The sequence below is a fragment of the Hyla sarda genome, chromosome 3 (genome assembly GCF_029499605.1).
Source record: "Hyla sarda isolate aHylSar1 chromosome 3, aHylSar1.hap1, whole genome shotgun sequence".
In the NCBI taxonomy this organism is placed as follows: Eukaryota; Metazoa; Chordata; class Amphibia; order Anura; family Hylidae; genus Hyla; species Hyla sarda.
The window spans coordinates 404,870,060-404,895,650 of NC_079191.1; the positions used below are offsets into that span (position 1 = coordinate 404,870,060).

The window sequence follows — 25,591 nt, forward strand, 5'->3', positions numbered from 1 at the left end:
CATTATTCCGTACCCTGAGGAACACGGATAGGGGAGATAGAGCTGCACCCACTGATCTCTACCCACACCTCCATACAGTGTTGGGCTTACACTGTTGCATCCTCTCAGCAGGTCAGTACAGCACATTAGGTGAGGTGGTGGGTCCCCCTTTTTCCACCTAATGACTGCATACGAGAGAGCGCCCCGTTTTTTTTGTCTTTCTTCTGTTTTCTGATTGTCCATCCTCCCTTCCTGTATTTGGACTCCTCATAGAGACACACGTGCAATATCTTCAGGGACAAAAATATACAAATTTTTTAATCAATATATATTACAATAATACTTATAATGCTATTATCTACATTGTATTAAAAGTTTTTGTTTATGACCGGTACACTTTTTAACCCATGTTCACACACCGTAAAAACAAAATGCTGTTTATGGTCTTCACGGACATTTTTTTTCACCCATGTAAAATGGACGCAAAGCAAAAACTGAGTTGTTTTTTTTTTTTTTTCCCATTTACGCCTGCAATTATAACCATGTTTATGGTGTGTGAACATGACCTTAAGGGGACTGTGCAGCGCCTCTCTCTTTCATATGGTCTGGCACTGCTGTGTGCAGGTGGGACAGTTATTGGGACTAACATCTAAAATCCAGCAGATATTCGTCCTGATGTCTGTCCCGTCCTCATGCCACAGTGTCCAGTTGTTGTCGGAACATATAAAGAGAGAGGCCCTGCACAGTCTCTTTAAGGGCATGTTCACACGATGGAATGTCCGCTCGGGATAATTTCTGGACTTTCCGCACGCTGTAGATAGTTGCAGAACATGGACTGCTCAGAAATGCGCTGTCCTAATAGACAGCAATGCATTTGAGTGGATTCCGCAGAAATTGATGTCATTCTTTCTGCGGAATGCCTGAATTGAAGTTTCTATGGCAGATGGTTTCACCGCAGAAATTCCACCGTGAGCGTAGTGCAGCAGAATCCTACTGAAATCAATGGGACTCCATCGGAGAGCAATTTTTTGCCGGATTCCGCTCGCAAGTTTGGCCATGTGATGGGGTGTTTGGCCTAAATGTGTTTCCAGGTATTAAAAAAATAAATAAATAAATACTCAACTGCACTAACTTTACATCCGCTGTAGCACAGTCAAATAAAAAAAATTCCTGGAATACCCCTTTAACCAATTCTTTGCCAGCCCTAGACCACTTGCCTTTTGTCTCAAGGCGCTTTTGTTGTTCCACCATGCACCGAATATGATGTCCATGGGAACACCATGCCAGGACCCATATTAAGAACTGTTAAACAGTTTGGAAACCCATTGGAGTTTCGTTTCTTCTATTTTATTTTTTATCCAGATTTTGGGATATTTTTTATGGATTTTTAATAAATGTTTTGCATTTGACTGCTGACTAGAACTTGCCTACATTTTGGAAGCCATGTTAGTTCACCCGGAGAAGAGACAGGATTTGTGGATAAGAGCAGAATAATATAATAGATAAGAGTGTCTGATTGGTGGAGTTTGACCGTTAGGACCCCTAGTGATCGCGAGTTCAGAGGGCCCATGTACCCTGTTTGAATAGAGCAAAAGTCAGGCGTGGATTTTCAGGCTGGGTTTACACTGATGCAGTGTTCCGCTAGCTGTTGCAAAACTACAGAGTGGGCCATTTATATGGATACACCTTAATAAAATGGGAATGGTTGGTGTTTTTGGCACATTAGTATATGTCAGGGGGGGGGAAACTTTTCAAGATGGGTGGTGACCATGGTGGCCATTTTGAATCCAACTTTTGTTTCCTCAATAGGAAGAATGTCATGTGACACATCAAACTTATTGGGAATTTCACAAGAAAAACAATGATGTTTTGGTTTTAACGTAACTTTATTCTTTCATGAGTTATTTACAAGTTTCTGACCACTTATAAAATGTGTTCAATGTGCTGCCCATTGTGTTGGATTGTCAATGCAACCCTCTTCTCCCACTCTTCACACACTGATAGCAACACCGCAGGAGAAATGCTAGCACAGGCTTCCAGTATCCGTATACACTGCTATATACTACTATATACACCACAGGAGAAATGCTAGCACAGGCTTCCAGTATCCGTATACACTGCTATATACTACTATATACACCGCAGGAGAAATGCTAGCACAGGCTTCCAGTATCCGTAGTTTCAGGTGCGGCAGAATGGGCAAAACAAAAATTGGAACAGGACCCTCAGTTTACGCAGAAGATTTTGTTCAGTGATGAGGCAAACTTTTATGTGAATGGTGAAGTTAACAAACAAAACCACCGCTATTGGTCTGACACTAACCCACATTGGATAGATCCCTCCAAGACTGTTGGAACACAAAAATTGATGGTATGGTGTGGTATATGGGGTACAAAGATAGTGGGGCCATTCTTCATCAATGGAATCCTCAAGGCCACTGGATATGTGAAATTGCTACATGATGATGTGTTTCCCTCTTTATGCACTGAAGCTGACACGTTCCCTAAATTTTTCCAGCAAGATGGTGACCACCACATTATGGGTGTCAGGTCTGAGCATTCCTAGATGAAAAGTTTCCTGGAAAGTGGATTGGTCGTCATGGGCCAGTTGAATGTCCCCCAAGGTCTCCTGATCTGACCCCCTTAAACGTTTATCTTTGGAGTAAGAGAAAGTACGTCCAGCACCAGGATGCGGTAAAAACGGGTACTTTATTTGTAGAAGACAGGTTACATAGCACGAACAACTCTGATGCATTTCGCGCTGTTGCACTTAGTCAGAGTAATAGAGTAAGCGCAACAGCGCGAAACGCATCAGAGTTGTTCGTGCTATGTAACCTGTCTTCTACAAATAAAGTATCTGTTTTTACTGCATCCTGGTGCTGGACGTACTTTCTATTGTTCCTGATTGGAGCCAGAGGCGGGGCTGGTGGATCCGTGCACAGCAAGTGTCGGACTCTTGGGTGAGCGGTCTATCCATTTTCGTTTTTATCTTTGGGGTCATCTGAAGGCAATTGTCTATGCTGTGAAGATACGAGATGTGCAGCACCTGAAACTACGGATACTAGAAGCCTGTGCTAGCATTTCTCCTGCGGTGTATATAGTAGTATATAGCAGTGTATACGGATACTGGAAGCCTGTGCTAGCATTTCTCCTGCGGTGTATATAGTAGTATATAGCAGTGTATACGGATACTGGAAGCCTGTGCTAGCATTTCTCCAGGGGTGTATATAGTAGTATATAGCAGTGTATACGTATACTGGAAGCCTGTGCTAGCATTTCTCCTGCGGTGTTGCTATCAGTGTGTGAAGAGTGGGAGAAGAGGGTTGCATTGACAATCCAACACAATGGGCAGCACATTGAACACATTTTATAAGTGGTCAGAAACTTGTAAATAACTCATGAAAGAATAATGTTACGTTAAAACAAAGCACATATTTGTTTTTCTTGTGAAATTCCCAATAAGTTTGATGTGTCAAATGACCCTCTTCCTATTGAGGAAACAAAAGTTGGATTCAAAATGGCCGCCATGGTCACCACCCATCTTGAACAGTTTCCCCCCCTCACATATACTAATGTGCCAAAAAACAGGAAGTTAATATCACCAACCATTCCCATTTTATTAAGGTGTATCCATATAAATGGCCCACTCTGTGCAAGTCCTACCATGCGGGCATGCTGAGATTTGTAGTTTTGCAACAGCTGGAGGCACACTAGCCAGGAAACGCTTCTCTGATGTATGGCGCTTTACCCTTTGTGCCGGACTTGCGCGTGAGGGTACCCGCGGACAAAATAAGTCATAAAAGTACTTAATTTCATAATGGTGTGTGCTTACCTTTCTAATGCGATACTAATGCAATAATGAATCCCCTTGTGCCATTATTCCCCCCTCCGATCCCCCTGGGCCAATATATAAGATGCATACAATAACACCCTCACATCGTGCGGTGTTACACTTTGTTTAACATGCTTACCAGGCCTGTGTATATCCTGTTCAGCGGGGGTCACAGGGGCTCACTGACGGGTGACTTCCTTCTGCGCTGTTCCGGCGCCTCCGCGCAACGTCATACCCTTGGCGCACACCTAGGGGTACACGAACCCCTGTATTAGAACATATACAAAGATCATTGTTCTATGACAAATTACAATGATATATACTTACATCTATAGACCATGTTAGATTGTGAACGGAAACGCTGGGAGGCAGCTTGTGTGACTTACAAAGATCTTACTGAAATTCAGAAGAAATGCCTGGAGGAGATGCATCACAAGTATCCACCACGAGCAGAACGCAGCACGGTGAGTGGAGAGTCTATTTATTAAAGCGTACCTGTCATATCACAGAAAAAAATAATGCTGATATGTTGCTCAATAGGTCATGCAGATTCTTCGGATGTCTTTTTATGTGTCTAGCTTTTGTATATGACTCCTAAATCCCTCTGTTCTACTGCTCACTCATTCTGACATCCACGTCTCAGGAAGGGGTGAGTCGGAGGCAAGCACTGAGCCCGCCCTCACTCACATGCTTTCACTTCTTCCCTGAGTCTGCTGTGCTGTGTTGAATCTCTTCATCCAATCACTGCAGGTTGCTCTGTAACCCCCTCCTCTCACTTTTGCTGCACTATGCTGCTGCTGCCGGACAGGATTATGTCCTGTATAGTATGGGGACCCCTAGTGTTTTTTTTTATTATTTTTTAATAAACCATGATTTCTATAAAAGGGAAATAACAGATTTTTAATAAAGTATATTAGAAATATTGACATATTACAAAGATGTTCAATATATAAAACGTTTTTGCTTCTGACAGTGCCCATGTAAAGTATTGGAATGTATCATTACATTGTTAGCAGTAGCTGCACCACCTCTTCACGCTGGCCTCCACCTCCATGAGGTTAGTGCTTGTCTCTGGCAGACAGCATTTAAAAAAAAAACAAAAACAATTTTTGCAGACAGAAGCCACTTCATACACTAGGGCAGTGTTTCCCATCCAGGGTGCCTTCAGCTGTTGCAGAACTACAACTCCCAGCATGCCCGGACAGCCTTTGGCTGTCCGGGCATGCTGGGAGTTGCAGTTCTGCAACAGCTGGAGGCACCCTGGATGGGAAACGCCACACTAGGGCAACACCAATCCACCACTATATATTCAGTGGTCCCTTGACATACAATAGCCCCGACATACTCTGAGAGCCCATCGTATGTTGAATGTGGCATCGACTTACGATGCCTCTAGCATTCAGGGCAATCCTGAAAAAAACTCTTCTCCGGCAGCGCTGACTGCTGCAGCTGCCGCCGGGCCGTTTGATCTGCCTTGTCGGACCGTTTTGAGGCTGCTAGTACCCACCTGTCCCCGCAGAGGCCTTCAGTGCACCACACCTGGAGTCCAATCCACTCTTCCTGCGGCACTACATCCAGGCGGTACGTCCCACTGCCCCTGCGTCCAATCAGCGCTGCCCTGCTCATCCCTCGCACACTAGGGGTACGAATGGACCTCTAGTGTGCGCGACAATACGGTAAGTAAAATCCACATACATCATGTTTCCCAACCAGTGTGCCTCCAGCAGTTGCAAAACTACAACTCCCAGCATGCTTAGACAGTCAATGGCTGTCCGGGCATGCTTTGAGTTGTAGTTTTGCAACAGCTGGAGGACCACTGGTTTGTTAAATACTCCCCTACACTCAACATACAATGGTCGACTCGGAACCAATTAAGTTTTCCATAGACTAATGTACTCAACATACGATGGTTTCAACATACAATGGTCCTCCTGGAACGTATTGCCATCGTATGTTTAGGGACCACTGTATATTCCATTCACACAGCTTACACCATGCAAGCAATAATCTATTTCAATCATTTTGAGTTTACGTATCCATGTGTATGTATGTATGTATATATATTATTTTGCAGATAAGGTGCAGAGGGAAGACCTATTTTGATGAGGACTCCTGTATCTATCGCTTTCAGGAAAGCCTTGGTAGGTAATGAAACTACAATTTTGTAAGAATTCTGCATATTTGTTAGCGGCCCCTTTGAGACATTATCCTGCTGGAAGTATCATCAGACGATGGGGCCATAAAGGGATGGACATGGTAAGTAACAATACTCAGGTAGGCTGTCATTAAACCAGGCTCAGTTGGTACTAAGGGGCCCAAATTGTGCCAAGAAAATGTCCCCCGCACTATTACACCACCACCAGGCTGAATGGCTGATGCAAGGCAGGATGGATCCATACTTTGATGTTGAAAATACCAAATTCTGACCCTGTCATCTGAATGTTGCGGCTGAAATTCATACTCATCAGACCAGACAATTTTCTTCCAGTCTTCCATTGTCTTAGCTAACAGGAGTAGCGCCCAGTGTGGTGGTCTGCTGCTGTAGCCCATCTGCTTCAAGGTTGGACATGTTGTTGTGTGTTCAGAGATGATATTCTGCATACCTTGGTTGTAACCGGTTATTCGAGGTACAGGTTCTGTCACCTTGAACCAGTCTGCCCATTCTCCCCTGACATGAGCAAGGCCTTTTCATCCACATAACTGCTGCTCATTGGAAATTTTCTCTTTTCAGACCAATCTTTGTAAACCCTTTTATATGGTTGTGTATAAAAAATGTAAGTAGATCAGCAGTTTCTGAAATACTCAGTCCAGCCCACCTGACAACAACAACAATGTCACATTCAGAGTCACTTAACGGGGTGCTCTGGTGGAAATTTTTTTTTTTTTTTTTTTTTTTTTTTTTTTTTGTCAACTGGCTCCGGAAAGTTACAGACTTGTAAATTACTTATATAAAAAAAAAATGTTTTAATCCTTTCAGCACTTATTAGCAACTGTATACTACAGAGGAAATGCTTATTTTTTTTTGTGGATTTCTTTTCTGTCGCTACAACGGTGCTCTCTACTGACACCTCTGTTTATGTCAGGAACTGTCCAGAGCAGGAGAAAATCCCCATAGCAAACATATGCTGCTCTAAACAGTTCCTGACACGAACAGATGTGTCAGCAGAGAGCACTGTGGACAGACAGGAAAGAAATTAAAAAAGAAAAGAATTTCCTCTGTAGCATACAGCTGCTAATAAGTACTGCAAGGATTAAGATTTTTTAATAGAAGTAAGTTACAAATCTGTTTAACTTTCTGGCACCAGTTCATTTAAAGCGTACCCGTCAGATCCAACAAAAACTTTTTTTTTTTTAAATATAATCACTCAGTACCTAATCCTGGCCAAGTACATCTAATATTTGTGTCTAGCACCTTTATATATATTTTTTATTACACTTTTAATTTAGCTCACTAGTCTGAATTCCTCTTAAAGGGAGGGGGCGTGGCCTCACTGTGCAGGTCTCCGCCCCCTCCCTCAGTATGCTGTCTGCTCACATCTCCCCTAGCATTAGCAAAACTACAACTCCCAGCATGTCCTCACTGACAGTAGCGGGACACAAGCTGACAGTGGGAGGATTTTTCCTCCAGCTCTGAGCCCTGTGCTCACAGCTGTCAATCAAGGAAGTGTGTCCATGACATAGGTGATGATGCATGGACACAGCAGGACTAGTATGTGTCCAAGCAAGCAGGGAGGGCAGTTGTTTGACTGGATTTTTCAGTATAAAATAGTGAAAATGTTCTAATGAAAGCAATTGCAAAACCTATTGGCTATACATGCTTTACAACATATCAAAAGTTTTTGTATCTGACAGTGCCCATTTAAAACAAAAAAATTCCACTGGAGTACCCCTTTTTAAATCTTCTTTCTTTCCTATTCTGATGCTCTGTTTGAACTTCAGCAAATTGTTTTGACCATGTCTACATGCCTTAACGCATTGAGTTGGTGCCAAGTGACTGGCTGATTAGCTATTTGCAATTAAACAGGTGTACCTAATAAAGTGGCTAGTTAGAGTATATAGACCAGTGGTCTTCAAACTACTGCCCTCCAGATGTTGCAAAACTACAATTCCCAGCATGCCCGGACAGCCGTTGGCTGTCCGGGCATGCTGGGAGTTGTAGTTTTGCAACATCTGGAGGGCCACAGTTTGAAGACCGCTGATATAGACCCTGTAAGAATACTTGACTTAGGACCTGTCGTTTAACATTTGTATGTTCGATTTACTGTAATAACATTTTTTTTTTAATAAATTCCTTACAGGAGAAGACAGCATAGAGACTCTGTTCACACCTGAAGATTGTGGGTTACAGGATCACATAATCCAGCGCATCAGGGTTTCTCCTGCTCAGACATATTTGGCTGTTACTCTGAAAGGCTCGGATCGTGAAGAGTCCACCTGTATTGTAGTAAAAGTGAAAGAGCGGCCACAAATAGTATGCGCTATACCCAATGTATTTAGTTGTGGTAAGTGGAACGGCCGTGACTATAACACCTGCATGCATCTTTTTTTTATTTTTTATTTTTTTTTTATCTCGGAGCCCATATTATGAGTGCACTTATATTGTTTGTAACAGTTGGTTATATTGGACAGCTAAGACTAAGTTCTCATATGCGTCCATTGTTTTTCTGTTCATCTCAATAGCTGGTGTATCAGCTTGTTTTGTTTTTTGGAGAGGGGGGGGGGGGGATCAGTCTTTTGGACGGATTCTGTCATGGTAGAGCCCCCACACAGATGTAAATAGAGCCTAAATCTGCAAACCTATTGCTAACTTCTACTGTACATTGACAGATAACACACGATTGATGTCTGACTGCCTGGTCTGTTTTGCAGAGTGGGTTAAGGACAACGTCCTGTTTCACACAAGGCAGGATAATCTCCAGTGCCGGTCTGTGTATGCCACGGAGTTTAGCGGAGAAAGTACCACAAGACTCATTTATAATGAGAAAGATCCCAGGTAATTGGGGGGTGAGGAAGGGCAACAAGTCGTCTTTACCATAAGAACTGTGAATTTATGGAACAGTCTACCTCAGGAACTGCTCACAGCAAAACAGTTGAGGGCTTCAAAACAGGCTTAGATAAATTTTTCAAACAAAATAACATTAAAGGAGATAGATAGATAGAAATATATATATATATATATATATATATATATGTGTGTGAGAAAAAAAAAAAAAAAAAAAAAAAAAATATATATATATATATATATATATATAATATATATATATTTATTTATTATTGTATATGTAAAGGAGATATGGGGAAAAACTTTTCCCCTGACCAAAGGATAGGGAATAAGTTTTAGATTGCGGAGGGTCTGACCGCTGGGATCCCCCTGGGAGCGGCGTATCATGACCCCAACACGATGCGGCGGCACGCCCCCTCCTTATATCTCTATGGGAGAGTTGTTCGTCTATATTCGGCTCTCCCATAGAGACATACGGAGGGGGCGTGCCAGCCACCGCTTCCTGTGGAGGTCGTGACTCACCACTGTGTGTCTCCAGCTGTTGCAAACCTACAACTCCCAGCATGCCCGTACCGCCAACGGCGGTCCGGGCATACTGGGAGTTGTAGTTTTGCAACATCTGGAGGCACCCTGGTAGGAAAACACTGCTGTAGATGTTACATTATTCATGAAGAAGGAAATTTGAAGAGTTATTGGTTGCCAAATATTTTGGATCATTGGATGGTCGTAGAAAAATTACACAATTCAGATCGTGGTGAGCTGAGCGGTAGTTCCTGCTGTAACGGCTTGGAAGCAGTGTTGATGACGAGGTACCGAATGACATGAGACCAGAAGCTGCAGAGGATTGGGGGTAGGTAAGTATGACATTGCCAGCTTAATGTTCGTAGATCTGCTGGGCTGTGTGCTCTGTGTCTCTGCTCAGAAGTAACCTGGTAATGCTTTATGCATTCTAAGCTAGGCCCGTGGCAGTATCTGGGTGTGGTACAGGGTTTCCTGCCTAGAATCAGGTGGTCTGCATGAATGCAGAGAATATTCACTATATACTGTGCACCTTCTGCTCCTTCTTGTATCGCTGACATAGCTAGCTTACTTGTGACCTGAGTAGAGTGCAGAGTGCCCGACCAATCAAATCTCCTAACAATTTCCTTACTCCAGTTTCCATGGCACCAAATGATAACTCTGTAGGGTGCCACAGAAAGTTTGCAAGGGAACATGGACTCCTGTCAAAGACATGTGTCCCTGCTACCTGCAAAGCGTGCTACGCTTTTCAAGTGTAACCATGCTTTGCTACATAGGTAACTGACCTGGATTGAATTTTATCAGCAAACGGACATCTTAAAAATAAATAAATAAAAAAATTGCCAAATTGTATTTGTAAGTTTTCTATTTCAAATGGAAACAATTGTTTAACCTGTAACCTAAAAGTACGTCATGGCGACGTGATACTTAACGCACCATGATGAACATCTACGCACCGCCATGATCACAAGCACCGGAGCGGTGCTCGCGTCATACGCGGCAGGTCCCGGCTGCTATCAGCAGCCAGGGAACCGCCGGTAATGGCGAACATCCGCGATCGCGCGGATCTCCGCCATTAACCCCTCAGATGCTGTGATCAATACAGATCACGGCATCTGTGGCAGTGCGGTACTTTGAATGGATGATCGGATCGCCCGCAGCGATGCTGTGGCGATCCAATCATCCAGTATGGCAGCGGGAGGTCTCCTCACCTGGCTCCGGCCGTCTCCCGGGGTCTTCTGCTCTGGTCTGAGATCGAGCAGACCAGAGCAGAAGATCACCGATAATACTGAGCAGTGCTGTGTCCTATACATTGCACTGAACAGTATTAGCAATCAAATGATTGCTATGAATAGTTCCCTATGGGGACATAAAAAGTGTAAAAAAAAAAATAAATACATGTAAAAAAATGTTAAATAAAAAGTGTGAAAATTTGAAAAATCCCCATCCCCAATAAAAAAAATAAAACGTCCATTTTTCCCATTTTACCCCCCCAAAAAGAGTAAAATAAATAATGAATACACATATTTGGTATCACCACGTGCGTAAAAGTCTGAACTATTAAAATATATTGTTAATTATCATGAACGGCATAAGCGTAAAAAAATTCCCAAATTGCTGTTTTTTGTCACATTTGATTAAAAAAAAATTATTAAATTAATAAGTAAAACCTAAGCAAAAGTGGTACTGATAAAAACTACAGATCATGGCGCAAAAAAATGAGCCCTCATACCGCCCTGTATACGGAAAAATGAGAAAGTTGTAGGTGGTCAAAATAGGGCAATTTCAAATATACCAATCTTGTTAAAATGGTTTGAGGTGTTTTTTTTTTTTTTTTTTTTTTAGCGGTACAATTATAGAAAAGCATATAACATGGGTATCATTTTAATCGTATTGACCCACAGAATAAAGAAAACATGTCATTTTTACCGGAAAGTGTACAGCGTGAAAACAAAACCTTCCAAAAGTTGCTAAATTGCGGGTTCCCCCCCCCCACATAAATAATACTTGTTTGGTTGCACCGTACATTTTATGGTAAAATAAGTGATTTAATTACAAAGTACAATTGGTGACGCAAAAAACAAGCCCTCATATGGGTCTGTGGATGGAAATATAAGAGAGTTATGATTTTCCGAAGGCGAGGAGGAAAAAATGAAAATGCAAAAATAAAATTGGTCTGGTCCTTAAGGCCAAAATGGGCCTGGACCTTAAGGGGTTAAGAAGCGATATTTACACAGCGATATTTGCCATAAGAAGTCACCCTTGTCTTTTCTGTATTCCTAGCCATGAAGTAAAAGACCAAAATATATTCTATTCTAAGAACTGTGTTCACTATGGGGGAGATTTATCAAAACCTGTCCAGAGGAAAACTTGTCGAGTTGCCCATAGCAACCATCAGATAACTTCTTTCATTTTGCAGAGGCCTTGTTAAAATGAAAGAAGCGATCTGATTGGTTGCTATGGGCAACTCAGCAACTTTTCCTCTGCACAGGTTTTGATAGATCTCCCCCCTATGTGTCTGCATTTATTATTCTTTGCAGGTTTTTTGTAGACCTGTACATCACCAGAGACCGCTGTTTCTCACCATCAGCAGTAATAGCAAGACATCTTCTGAGGTCCGGCTTATTGACTGTAGTTCCCCTTACAAGCCCCCTGTCCTGGTTGCAGACCCGGCTGCCTGGTGTTGTTTATCATGTGGAGCACAGACATGGCTGTCTCTATATTCTCACAACGTACGGAGAGCCTGCGGAATACAAGGTGACTTCTGTCTGCACAATAGATCTACAATTACCAAGACACTGAGTGCAAGTGTAAAAAATGCATAAAAAGTGTGTGTGTGTGTGTGTGTGTGTGTGTGTCGCTAAGTCCAAACACATCATAAGCTGCACAAAACCCTACTTAAAGGGGTTATCCAGGCAAAAACTTTTTTTTATATACATATCAACTGGCTCTGGAAAGTTAAACAGATTTGTAAATTACTTCTATTAAAAAAATCTTAATCCTTCCAATAGTTATTAGCTTCTGAAGTTTTCTGTCTAACTGCTCAATGATGATGTCATGTCCCGGGAGCTGTGCATGATGGGAAAATATCCCCATAGGAGCTGCACAACTCCTGGGATGTGAGTCATCAGAAAGCAGTTAGACAGAAAACAGCAACTCAACTTCAGAAGCTAATAACTATTGGAAGGATTACGATTTTTAATAGAAATAATTTACAAATCTTTCTGGAGCCAGTTAATTTATAAAAAAAAAAAAAAAAAAAAAAAAATAGTTTTGGCCTGGGAATACCCCTTTAAAGTAGTACTCCACCTTGTAGACATCTTATCCCTATCAAAGGATAGGGGATAAGATGTGTGATTGCAGGGGTCCCACAGCTGGGACCCCTGTGATCTCTGTGCACACCCGGGCGTTCGTTTAGAAAGCTGGGTGCAGTCAGCTGGGGTCATGACTTCACGGCCGTGCCCCCCCTCTATGCAAGTCTATGGGAGGGGGCGTGGCAGCCGACACGCCCCCCCTCCATAGACTTGCATTGAGGGGGGCACGGCCGTGATGTCATGACCCCCGCCGCCCGTTCCAAGCGTTCGGAACAGAATGTTCAGAACACTGAGGCAGAGTACCCTTTTAAAATAATAGCTCAAGGTGTGCAGAGTTATACATAGTTTGAAGTCATAAATTTACATCCACCTTCAGTAACACTTATTATTATTATTATTTTTTTTTTTTTTAAGACTTATTCTTTTTCCTGACATTTAATCCTAGGTCAGTGGGGATTTCTACTACAAGAATGTGAAATGTGTCAGACTAATCTTAGGGACAAGCAATTATTTATGCTTTCATTTTCCTTTGTTAATCACGTTCCCAGTGGATCAGAAGTTTACATACATGCAGTTAGTATTTGGCAGTGTTGGTTTTGTATCTAAGTTAGGTCCAAATGTTTTGGAGCTGGCCCATTCCTCCTTAGTCAGGTTTGTAGGTCTTCCTTAAAGGGATTATCCTGTCAAAATTATTATTATTTTATTTATATAATTATTATAATTATTTTTTTTTTTTTTTATGTGTCCAGCTGGCCTATTTTAAAATAATGAAGACTATAACTCCCTTCCTCTGCTACCTTGTAGGGTCCGGTATAGGGTTTTCTTTCTCAGGCCGGTCTCTGACAGTGGGCTTCCTGAAGCGGTGTCCCACCTTGGCCAAATTGTTGTGCGGCGCTATCAGTTCACCCCGCTGTAGGTGCTGTGATCTGCAGCTCGAGGAAAACAGAGTCCCTGGCTGCAGACAGTTGCCCTAATACCAGATCTACAAGAGAGCAAGGAAAAAGGAGTTACATTTTTTTTTTTTTTTTTTTTTTTTTTTTAGAAGACAATCTGGGGACATTATTTAAAGGGGGGGGGGAAAGGAACCGGACATTTGGTCCGGTCAGCGCCATTGTGATCCTGCCGTTGGTTTATTGAAGCCTGTTCTGTTACTCCATTGTTTGGAGGCTGCAGACAAGATCATTATTGATCCAAGATTACGCATGCATCATTGTTGTGTATGACGGTACTCAACTATCCAGGGTAAGCGGCACTTGATCTTTCATCATTCTTACCCTTCCTCTAGTACAGGGGTCCTCAAATTTTTTAAACGGGGGGGCCAGTTCACGGTCCCTCAGACCGTTGGATGGCCGGACTATAAATATCAAAACATGAACAAATTCCTATGCACACTTATATATCTTATTAGTGGACTACCACTTTAAGTACGCAGCACAGTTCTCCCCCCCCCCCCCCCCTCTCACATTAGGTTGGCAGTATAGATCCCCCCACATTAGGTTGTAGTTCCCCCACATTAGGGTTGGCAGTACAGTTCCCCCACATTAGGGTTGGCAGTACAGTTCCCCCACATTAGGGTTGGCAGTACAGTTCCCCCACATTAGGGTTGGCAGTATAATGTCCCCCCCACATTAGGGTTGGCAGTATAATGTCGCCCCCCCCCCCCCACATTAGGTGCAGTATAATGTTCCCCCCCCCCACATTAGGTACAGTATGTTCCCCCACAGACATACAGCCTCCAGCCATACAGTGTATGGCTGGAGGCTGTATGCCTGTGTTCTGCGCCCAATTCAGTGCTCCGACCACCACTCCTCCCGTCCGGACATAGCAGTAAGTCCCGGGACCGAAGGAGCGGTGGTCGGAGCACCGAAGCTGTCCGAAGCTGATGTGCCGCTGGTAACACTTACCTAGCTGGCCAGCACACGTCCTCATCGCTGCCCCGATCCTCCGCGCTCCGTTGCTATGAGCGCACGCACGGCGTCCCTGCGTGCGCCACCTTCCTGGCGGCCCCTGTGTTTTAAAGTAAACGCAGGGTCTCCGAGAGCGCATCCCTGTGTCCCGAAAACATCTTTCGGGACACAGGGATGTCCCAGGCAGCGGCGGGCCGGATAAATGTCCTCGGCGGGCCGTAGTTTGAGGACCCCTGCTCTAGTATGTTACGCTATGGAGCACTGTTATTTTTCTCTTTATAATCTAACCTGGCATTTCTCCATTATGGTGCAGTTGATGAAAGCTCCACTAACCAGTGATGTCCAACAGTGGAAGCCCATATACCAGGTACCTGCAAATTCTAGACTGCTGGACATGGAGATGCTAGAGGATCATTGCATTCTGTTCCTAAGACAGAACAATGAGCTGTACATGGAAGTGACTTCCCTCTCCGAGAGAAGGTTACACACACTATGAAGGTACATTTGTGTTTTCTGGTCCAGTTTACTGGCTGTAGTTCAGTTATTGTTGAGATATATATATATATAATATATATACACACACACACACATTCAAAATTGTATTGTTTCTCCCCCCCCCCCCCCCCCCCCCCCAAAATGTGATTTTAGACACTTAGTAAAAGGATGTTTAACAAATGATGCAACATAAAGTAGACATGTTGTGGATGTGAATTAATAACTACATTTATTTGGCATGACTATTTCTCTTACAAGTAGAGAGTTTTAAACATAGAGAAATTACCTGTAGTTTTTCCAATTTTTCACAATATTTTAGAGTTTTTCACAAAAATCGCTTCATGTATCAACAAAATTTACCGCTAATATAAAGTACAATATGTCTTGAAAAAACAATCTCTGATCACTTTGCCAGGTAAAAGCAGTTAGAGACACATATCAGATTTGAAAAAAGGGACTGGGTCATGAAGGCCAAAACTAGCTGGGTCATGAAGGGGTTAATCAACTGGTGCCAGAAAGTTAGTTTTGTAAATTACTTATATTAAAATATCTTTATCCTTCCAGTACTTATTAGCTGCTACAGCATTTTCATTTTCAGATTTCATTGTTTTTTTTTGTTTTTTCTGTCCACGGTGCTTTCTGCTGACACCTCTGTCCGTATCAGGAACTGTCTAGAACAGGAGGAAATCCCCATAGCACATGTATGCTGCTCTGGACAGTTCCTGATACAGACAGAGGTGTACAGCAGAGAGCACTGTAGACAGAAAAAATAAATAAAAAAAATACTAAAACAAAAGCACTTTCTCTGTAATATACAGCCGCTAATAAGTACTGGAAGGATAAAGATTTTTTAATTTACAAATCTGTTTAACTTTCTGGCACCAGTTGATTAAAAAGAATAAATGTTTTCCACCGGAGTACCCCTTTAAATCCTATAGGTATTACTACTTCTATGTGGATGCTTAGTACCAGCTGTGCCACAAAGTTGCTAACATATTTCTTTTAGGTCACCAAACTTGAACAATTGCCATGGCCCCAGAGGCAGTGTAGTTTTAGTCATATTTATAGACTATATAAAGTAGAAGAGATTGAAAAGTGCAAATTTGGATGAAAATCACTCTTAAAGGGGTTCTCCGGTGCTTAAACATCTTATCCCCTATCCAAAGGATAGGGGATAAGATGCCTTATCACGGGAGTCCCGCCGCTATGGACCCCCGGGATCATGCACGCGGTACCCCGTTTGTAATCAATCGCCGGAGCGTGTTTGCTCTGGGACTGATTACCGGCGACTACAGGGCGGGCGGCGTCATGGCTGCGCCGGCATTTGACGTCACACGCCGCCCGCCCTGTAGTCGCCCGTAATCTGACCCGGAGCGAACACGCTCCGGGGACTGATTACAAACGGGGTGCCGCGTGCATGACCTCGGGGGTCCCTAGCGGCGGGACTCCCGCGATCAGGCATCTTATCCCCTATCCTTTGGATAAGGGATAAGATGTTTAAGCACCGGAGAACCCCTTTAACAATCTTTTTATTTAGATTGGTGTTAGTCACACCAATCATGATAGTAAATGTGGGCTTTATATCTGGGATTTTATGCGTGTTACAAAATGTGGGTTGCACATGCTGTGACTTGTAGTAGTAGGCTTAATTCACCTCTGCGCTATGACTTAAAGGGTTATCCAGGCAGCAAGAGTTTCATGCATTTGCTCAGGTAGTGAAAAAAAATAAAACAAAAAAACACTTACCTTCCTCACTTGCGCTGCTAATATTATTGGGTTTGGGGATGTGAGGTTACAGGCCTGTCACCCTATCAGCAGCCACAGTGATGTCCCACTTTAGATACTGATTGGCCAAGCGGGCCTGTGACATTGTGCCCCTGAAGCATTGCACAGCCTCCAATCTCTTGTGTAAAGATAAACCGTCCCTAAATTACCATATATTGGTAGATGAATACAATCTGCCTAATCTGTTGTCTTGTGATGAACTTTCTGTCCACTTTCTGTGGATGTAGTGTGCTGGGTTATAGCAAAGGTGTACTGAGAGAGAAAGGTGGCTGAATTTCCAGCTAGAGTGTACAACAGGGACAGGATATCTGTCACAGAAGATTAGGCTAATGGGGAAAAAAATGGAGCAGAGAGTAAAGGTTGAGGTTGTAAAGTAACATTACCAATATATGTTTAATTATCAGACAGTGGGTTGAAAAGGGATTTTGGCATCATAAAACCCTTTGTACCAGAATTCTAGTGCAGTTTGTGCTAACTAATAGCTGGTCTGGAGAATCCAGCATATTAAACAGTATGGATACACTTGGATAAATTTCGGGCATTCTTAGACTGTGCTAGGTAAAGAGGTAAGAAGTGGAAACCCTTTTTTTTTCTTTCTTTTTTTTATATCAACTGGCACCAGAAAGTTAAACAGATTTGTAAATTATTTCCATAAAAAAATCTTAATGCTTCCAGTACTTATTAGCTGCTGAATACTACTGAGGAAATTATTTTCTTTTTGGAACACAGTGCTCTCTGCTGACATCATGAACACAGTGCTCTCTGCTGACATCTCTGTCCATTTTAGGAACTGTCCAGAACAGTATATGTTTGCTATGGGGTATTTTCTCCTACTCTAGACAGTTCTTAAAATGGACAGAGATGTCAGCAGAGAGCTCTGTGTTCCAAAAAGAAATGAATTTCTTCTGTAGTATTCAGCAGCTGATAAGTACTGGAAGGATTAAGATTTTTTTATTTATTTATTTTTTTAAATAGAAGTAATTTACAAATATGCGACGCGCGGACGTTAGGGACCCACTCGAAATAGGCGGCCTTGACGTGGCGAGTGGGCTTGTACTTTTTGCTCAAAAATGTATACTAACAACCTGTTAGTTTTTGATATTATGCTGAGCAGCAATCAGATCATTATACAAGATTGTAGATGTGCACAATATCTGTTTTCTACCCGAATTCACAATTCTCATAATTTACAAATATATTTAACTTTCTGGCACCAGTTGATTTAAAAAAAAAAAAAAAAAGTTTTTCACCGGAGTACCCCTTTAATCTGGACAAATGGGCTTAACCCATTCCCACCCTATGATGTATAGCCATTTCATGGTTGGAGTATGTTAACGTGGAATGAGGTAAATTTACATAATTTTGTGTTGCCATGCTTTGAAGAGACTGCAGGAGCTGCGCTCGCTTCAGAGACTATATGCAGCCAGGACTCGCTTTTTTAATGCTGGGCAGTGGCGATTGTGCCGATACCTGCCATTAACCCTTTAGATCCTGGTCCTAACATCTAAAGTGTAAAATTCCTGGTGCCAGTGGGGTCACTTACCTCCACCATGCTGTCTGATCAGCGCTCTGCCTATGCCATAGCATTGAACAGTGTACGCAATCAAAACACTGCAAAACAAAGTGGAACAATAATTAAAAAAATTTAAAAATGTGAGTAAGTCCCTCTCCCCACAACTAATTAAAGTTAAAATCACCCCCTCTTCCCATATGTGCATTATAATAATGCACATAGAAATAAAACTATTTGGTACCGGCATGTGTGGATAATGTCTGTACCATTAAAATTTAATGTTAGTGAAACAGCACAGTGAATGGGGAAAAAAAAGAAATGAAATAAAAAAACTAAGTTCACAATTTCAGATTTTTGTTCAGTTCATGTACCAGGGAAAAAAATACAAAAGGTCCCATCAATACAAAAATGGTACTGATAAAAACTAAAGGTCATGGCTTAAAAATCCTCATACAGCCCCGAATATGGAGAAATAAGAGTTAAGGGTGGTTGCAAACCACGATTTTGCTATACGGTTTCATAAAAAAAAGTATGCAACCGCACAGAAAATTGTGCCCATAGACTTCCCATTCAAAACTGTATGCACATGTATATGGTTGTCTCCGTTTTTCAGACCATACGGTTTTTTTCCTTTTTTTTAATTTATTTTATTTATTTTTTTCAGACAGAAAACCGTGGTCTGGGTGAAAAACCGTATTAAACCGTATACGCTTTTTATTTTTTTTTACATGGGAGTCAATGGCGACCGTATGTGCGTACGGTTCCATCCGGTTTTTGATTTTGCACAGTTTTTTTTTTTTTGGAATTTCAATCAAACAAGTGAAACTTTATTCATAATGGAGTGAAAAGTTAAACGTATACGTTTTTTTTTTTCTTAAAAAAACGGATGCAACCGGACATCATTTTTCAAAACGTATACAGAGAAAAAATTTGTACACACATTATGATACAGTTTAGTCAGGTTTTGAGGAATATTTTTTTTTTATTTTTTTAAATCAAAAACCTGATACGGGAACTGTGTTGCAAAAACGTGGTGTGACCCCAGCCTTTATAGGGGTGAAAAGAGCACAATTTTAAGCATACTCCTGTTTTAGTTTTGTTTTCTTACAAAAGTTATACTTTTATTTTACTTCTTTAAAATAAATAAATCCTATATAAACTGGGTATCATTGTTATCATATGGACCTTGTATGTGTTGTGTGTTTTATTTTTTATTTTTATTTTTTTTAAACTTTAATTTTGCCCTAAAATAGATTTTTTTTTTTTTTTTTGATGGCCTTGCTGTAGAATTTGTGATACAATTAGTTATCTCCGGCATAGAATAAGCCCTCATATGGACCTGTAGCATTTGTGCATTCTATAGTAACCCTGTATTATCTCCTTACACCAAATGGTATTTTTTGGGGTCTGTTCTAGTGGGCCCCCATGAGTGAGTGAATCTATACTCGACTGCAATATCTGTGTTCATTTGATTTGCTGGACTGGTTGTCTCTTTTTTATTTTTATTTATTTTTTATTTTTTTTTCCCTGTTACTTCAAATGTCTTTAAAAAAGTAAGGAAAAAAATGTAATCAAAATGTGAATGTGTTTACAGTGCTGCAGTCCCAATTTTTTATTTTTTTGTGTTGAATTGTTATGTTTAGGAGAGCAGGGAGAATGGAAATTCTGGCCTTTCAGCAGCTTGCAGTGAATGAATACTGATTTCTATTTTTTTTTCTTTTCTGCCTTGAGAATCCCACACATAATAGCTACAAACCACCAAGTGTACATGTGCCAAGAAAAGGGTTATTGTGTTGCTCAATGGTTTTTCTTCAGCTCCCCGATCCAAGGCACCAATTTCAAGTAACTAAATGCTAAAGAGCCAACCTGTAGCACGAGATCGCTAGCTGGAATCAAACTGGCTAGATTACAAGAGCGAGTCGGCCAAGGGCGTATAATCAGAGACAGAGAGAGCGAAATAATAGGACTGAATAGAATTACTTGCTGAATATAATGTTATTTAACCGGAATGGAATATTTTCAGAAGCCACATTTTACCCCCTAAAAGCATTACTTTACTCAAAAATCATAGTCGTTGACGGTAGATTATTGTTCCACGTATTTCTCATTTTCAAAATGCTCTGATGGAGAATAAGCCGGGTCTATCTAAAACAAATGTCATCTGTTCTGTCTGCACCAAGGAAAGAAATGTTAAAGGGCAACTCCGCTTAAACAGTGAGATACGTATTACATAAAATCTGTAAAATACAGGTTTTTAACTTTTTTTTTTTTTCCGTCACTTTTTCTTTTGTGTAGTATAATAACATGCAGACATTTTAATTTTTTCTTCCCGCTATCCTCTTCTGTCAAATTGAGGGTAAATTCGACCTCCTGGGAAATGCCCCCTGAGCCAATGACTGACTAAGACTGGACACCACTGCAACTAGTGAATGATCAAGCGGCGCTTTGATCAGAGAAAGCAGGAAGGCACGGGGAGAATAGGAGCTACCATGATGGCATTGGGACGGATGATTAAATTTTGTTTATTTTTAAAGTACTTGGGTAAAAAAAAAAAATCATTGCTGGAATACTGGAGCCCTTTAAATGTTTTTGGATTTGTTAATATGCTTTTATGCATTATTAATTTACACGTTTAAGGCTCATTCACATTAACGTCAGTCCCCGTTAATTTTTGCCATTCTCAAATCTGAGAATTTGTCACCTGTTTGGTTCCTATTAAGTTATTTCCAGAGGGGAAAAGACATTGCATGCAGTATTTTTTTTTCTCATAAAAAAATAACTGCTTAGAAACAGATATGTGAAATTTAACATTGAAATCTATTGCTTCATGTATTGTCATCCATTTGCATCCATTTTTTTCAATCAGTTTTTGATCCATTATTACTTTTGAACATGCTCGGATGAGGTGTGAGCAACCAATAAAGGGTACAAACTGATTAAAAACTGATGCAACTATATGCCACTTAATGGCATCCCTTTGCATCAGTTTGCATTCGTTTTGTTAGTATGGTCAGTCTAGGAGCAATGACAGGAGAATAGCGGGACAGGAGAGATTGGCCATGTGAACCTAGCCTTACTTCATCAAGAGATGCTTTAAATGGGCATTGTCAGATACAATAACTTTTGATATGTTGTAAAGCATGTATAACCAATAGGTTTTGCACTTGCTTTCATTAGAAAAATTTTAGTATTTCATACTGAAAAAAACAGTCAACCAAATGCCTCCTGGGATACATACTAGTCCTGCTGTGTCCACTTGTCATCACCTACGTCATGGACACACTTCCTTGATTGACAGCTGTGAGTGCAGGGCTCAGATTGCAGGGCTCAGAGCTGGAGGAAAAGTCCTCCCACTGTCCTCTTGTGTCCCGCTACTGTCAGTGAGGACAAGCTAGGAGTTGTAGTTTTGCTAATGCTAAGGGAGATGTGAGCAGACAGCATACTGAGGAAGGGGGCGGAGACCTGCACAGTGAGGCTACACCCCTCCTTTGAGAGGAATTCAGACTAGTGAGCTAAATTAAGTATAATAAAAAAAATTTAAAGGTGCTAGACATACAAAAATTAGATGGACATGGTCAGGATTAGGTACTGAGTTTTGTATATTAAAAAAAAAAAAAGCAAGCACTCCTGTTGTTTCAGGTGACTCTTCAGGAAAGTCTGCCCTATGTAACTTGTATATGGCATTTTTCACCAGTTTTCCCCTTTTTTTGCAGGCTTAATCTCTAATTTTCAGTTCTCCCTAAACTAGTGGCTGGAGACTATCTGCTATGATAACTCCTATACATTGCACACACAGATGATGGAATCCTGTTACCTTGTACCTCTGTAGCATTGAGGCCATTATAGAGTAGTGCTAAACAGTGTAATCTGTGAGTAAAGCATTGGGGTGAGATCTACTATTTTACTCAATACAAATGATGTACCCTTCTAAAAAGAAAAAAATAACATTTATTATACCGATTAAAAGATACTCTAACAACAATAATCAAGTTAACAGCACAGCATGTAAATAGCGTCTGGATATATATATTGGACACAGTCAGTCATTTATTCCTTGGCATGCATCTGACCTACATGTACCCCTGCATATGGGGTGGACCAATGAGAGGTATCTTGTAACGTTGGTTTCCACCTCCACATGCAGTAATCGCTATGACTTCACAAAACCTCCTGAGGAACCCCGACAATCATTCTTAAAAGGGGGGGGGGGGGGAATGCATAGAGGTTGTGTGAACTTCAACAGATTAAAATCATATAACCTCATATAGAAGATAAATCAATATGAACACATGTTCAACACATGTTTTTGTTTATCGTGTGTGTGTGTGTATATATAATATATTCCATTGGTGTTTAGGTATGATGATGCATCATCGGGGGTTACTGTTTGTTTTCTTAGGGACATGTGAGGTGGGGAGCGGTCAGCCATAGTCTTGAAGTGGGGGGCGCCTCCTCCACTGTTGTAGGAGCTTTGTATCAGGGACAGGAATTTTTCATGCCATTTATTTGTGGTATAATATACCATTTTATTTCACACCAAATCCGTGTACTACCCTGGAAGGAATGCGTCCGCGGCAGTGTGTGTGTGTGTGTGTGTGTGTGTGTGTATGTATGTATGTGTGTATATGTATTATACACTCACCTGAAATCCTGATCTAACAGGGTCCCATTTACACATATGTTGATGTTATCCCACCTATAATTTGAGTATCACATACCTCCTTTACATGCTGTGCTGTTAACTTGATTTTTGTTGTTAGAGTATCTTTTAATCTGTATTTAATAAATGTTGTGTTTTAGAAGGGTATATCCTTTGTATTGAGTACATTACTATATATGATGTAACCCATCCCACACTATTCACTGCATGCTCATCTAGCTTCTCTTCTTCTTCCTCCCAACCTCCCCTCTCCATAAAATTGTATCTGCAGCATGTAACTTATCCCTCAGTGAGCTGATTAACTGTTATTTTAAAGTCAAGACTGACTTTAAAATAACAGTTAAAGGGGTACTGCACCCCTAGACATCTTATCCCCTATCCAAAGGATAGGGGATAAGATGTCAGATCGCGGGGGTCCCGCTGCTGGGGACCCCCGCGATCTCGTCTACAGCACCCCGTGTCATTACTGCACAGAGCTAACCCACTCTGCGTAATGATGGGCAATACAGGGGCCGAAGCATCGTGATGTCACGAGGGGCAGAGCCGTGATGTCACAATGCTCCGGATCCTGTATCGCCCGTTATTACGCTCAGAGTGCGGGGGGGAAACAAACTATTCTTGAAATTGATGTCATTTTGTGAAAGTACAGGATTATTATTTTTATTTATTTTTTATTTTTTTGTCAACATACGTTATAAATTAGCAAGAATAGAAGAATAGCTTTTTCGTGTAAGGTAGATATAATATTCAGGGGTGTGGAAATAAAAAAAAAAATTGTTGTCCAAGGGACTAAAGCAGAACACAATCTACTTTTCCTTTAAGAAAATCCACTTGTCCTGATAGATAAAATAATTTTGACCAAAATAGTACGATTCCCCCCCCCCACTAGACCACCAGGGATGGATATAAGATCCCTTTAGACACTGCTGTCAACTTAGACAGCGGTGATCTAATGGTTTAATAGCGGCTACAATGATCGCAGCATGCCAGGCTATTAGTGGCGGGAGAGCTGTCGCTCCTTTTACGTCCGAGGCAAGCCCGGAAAAGTCTAGATGTAACTTTTTGATCACCTTATAAAAAATTTCTCATATGAAGTGACCAAAAATGAGCAATTCTGGACAATTTTTTTTTTATTTACACCGTTCACCGTACCGTTTAATTAACATATTTTATTAGCCTGGATATTTCCACATGTAGCGATACCACTTATGTTTATTTTTGTACATTATTTTTATTTTAAGAAAATTGGAAACTTTTATTAGGAAAGGGGCTTATTCACATATATACGCACTTTTTAAAATATTTTTTTAATATTTTTCAGTCTTCATAGGGACTTATGTGTTATTGGAGGGTGTTCTGCTTCTCCAGTTTATGTGGTGCATTTTGTGTGAGAAAATGCTGGAAGTTGCATTTAGTTACTAGATAACTACAACTCCCAGCATGCCCTGATTCAGCCTATGGTTGTGTGGGTGTTGCAGCACGTTGCACTGTATAGTAGTACAGTTAAGGTCATTGTGTAACATGCTGGGAGTTGTAGTTTTGGTTCGTGTCCGCTGCAGAGCCATAGGCTGTGTCAAGCAATACTGGGAATTGCAGTTAGGAACTACAACTCCCAGCATGCCCTGATGCAGCCTATGGCTCTGCAGCTGACCTGAACCAAAACTACAACTCCCAGCATGTTACACTTTATAGTTCTACAGTTCAGGTTATGGTGCAACATGCTGGGAGTTGTAGTTTTGGTTCGGGCATGTTTGCTTGCATCCGTGGGGCTCTTGGTCGGCGGGAGAGTATGAAGGGGCGAGATTCTGGGGGTGCAATTTAGTGTGGGTGGCCAGAAGACACTGAAAATAAATAAAATTAGATGGCACAACTGGCAGCAGCGGCAGTGCCCCCCCCCCCCCCCCCCACCCCCCTGCCCTAATGCATTCATGCATACACTGGCCACTGCCCCCATATCATACACACACACACACACACACACACACACACACACACACACACACACACACACACCCCGCCACTGCCCCCCACATCATACATTACATGCACACATCACACATACATCATACACATATACACTCACACCATACATATACATATGCACACATCACACATACACCCACCGCTGCCCACCCCACATCATACATTATATACACACATCACACCTAATTATACATTACATACATACACACATCCACTCACACCCTACATATACAACCACCCTTCCTGCCGCCGCCTGCATTCTCTGCCTCCTCACCTGAGCCGGCCATGAGTGGACATCAGAGCTGTAGTCACACTGCTGTGTGAGGTTGCATGGGTTTGAAAATCTCACTTCACACCGGACGTCCTCTCTCCCCAGCCCCCTGCTCTGTTTTTTTTCCCTGTGCAAACTTGCAGCCTCCCGTGGTGGATTAGGTCCTGTGGAGACAGAGCAGGGGGAGGGGGAGGGGAGGGAGCTGTGTACCGAGCTGTCTACTTCCTTGCTCTCACCCTGCTTCTTGTGAGAGTAGAGCTGCGTCCTCCATCCACCGGGAGGGGAGATAATTATGTAATGCAAATGTGCGACCTCGGCCTCTTCGGTCAGCT

The 25,591-nt window shown here is 41.7% G+C and overlaps 1 protein-coding gene across 1 annotated transcript in view; it reads left to right on the forward strand.

The window, feature by feature from the left end:
• PREPL (prolyl endopeptidase like) overlaps positions 1-25,591 on the forward strand; it is a 45,734-nt gene that overhangs the window by 4,345 nt on the left and 15,798 nt on the right. Inside the window, 9 exon segments of the mRNA XM_056568125.1 lie at positions 4,146-4,274; positions 5,885-5,951; positions 8,109-8,312; positions 8,680-8,803; positions 11,872-11,903; positions 11,906-11,994; positions 11,996-12,088; positions 14,866-15,032; positions 16,722-16,740. Coding sequence (XP_056424100.1) covers positions 4,146-4,274; positions 5,885-5,951; positions 8,109-8,312; positions 8,680-8,803; positions 11,872-11,903; positions 11,906-11,994; positions 11,996-12,088; positions 14,866-15,032; positions 16,722-16,740 — 924 coding nt within the window.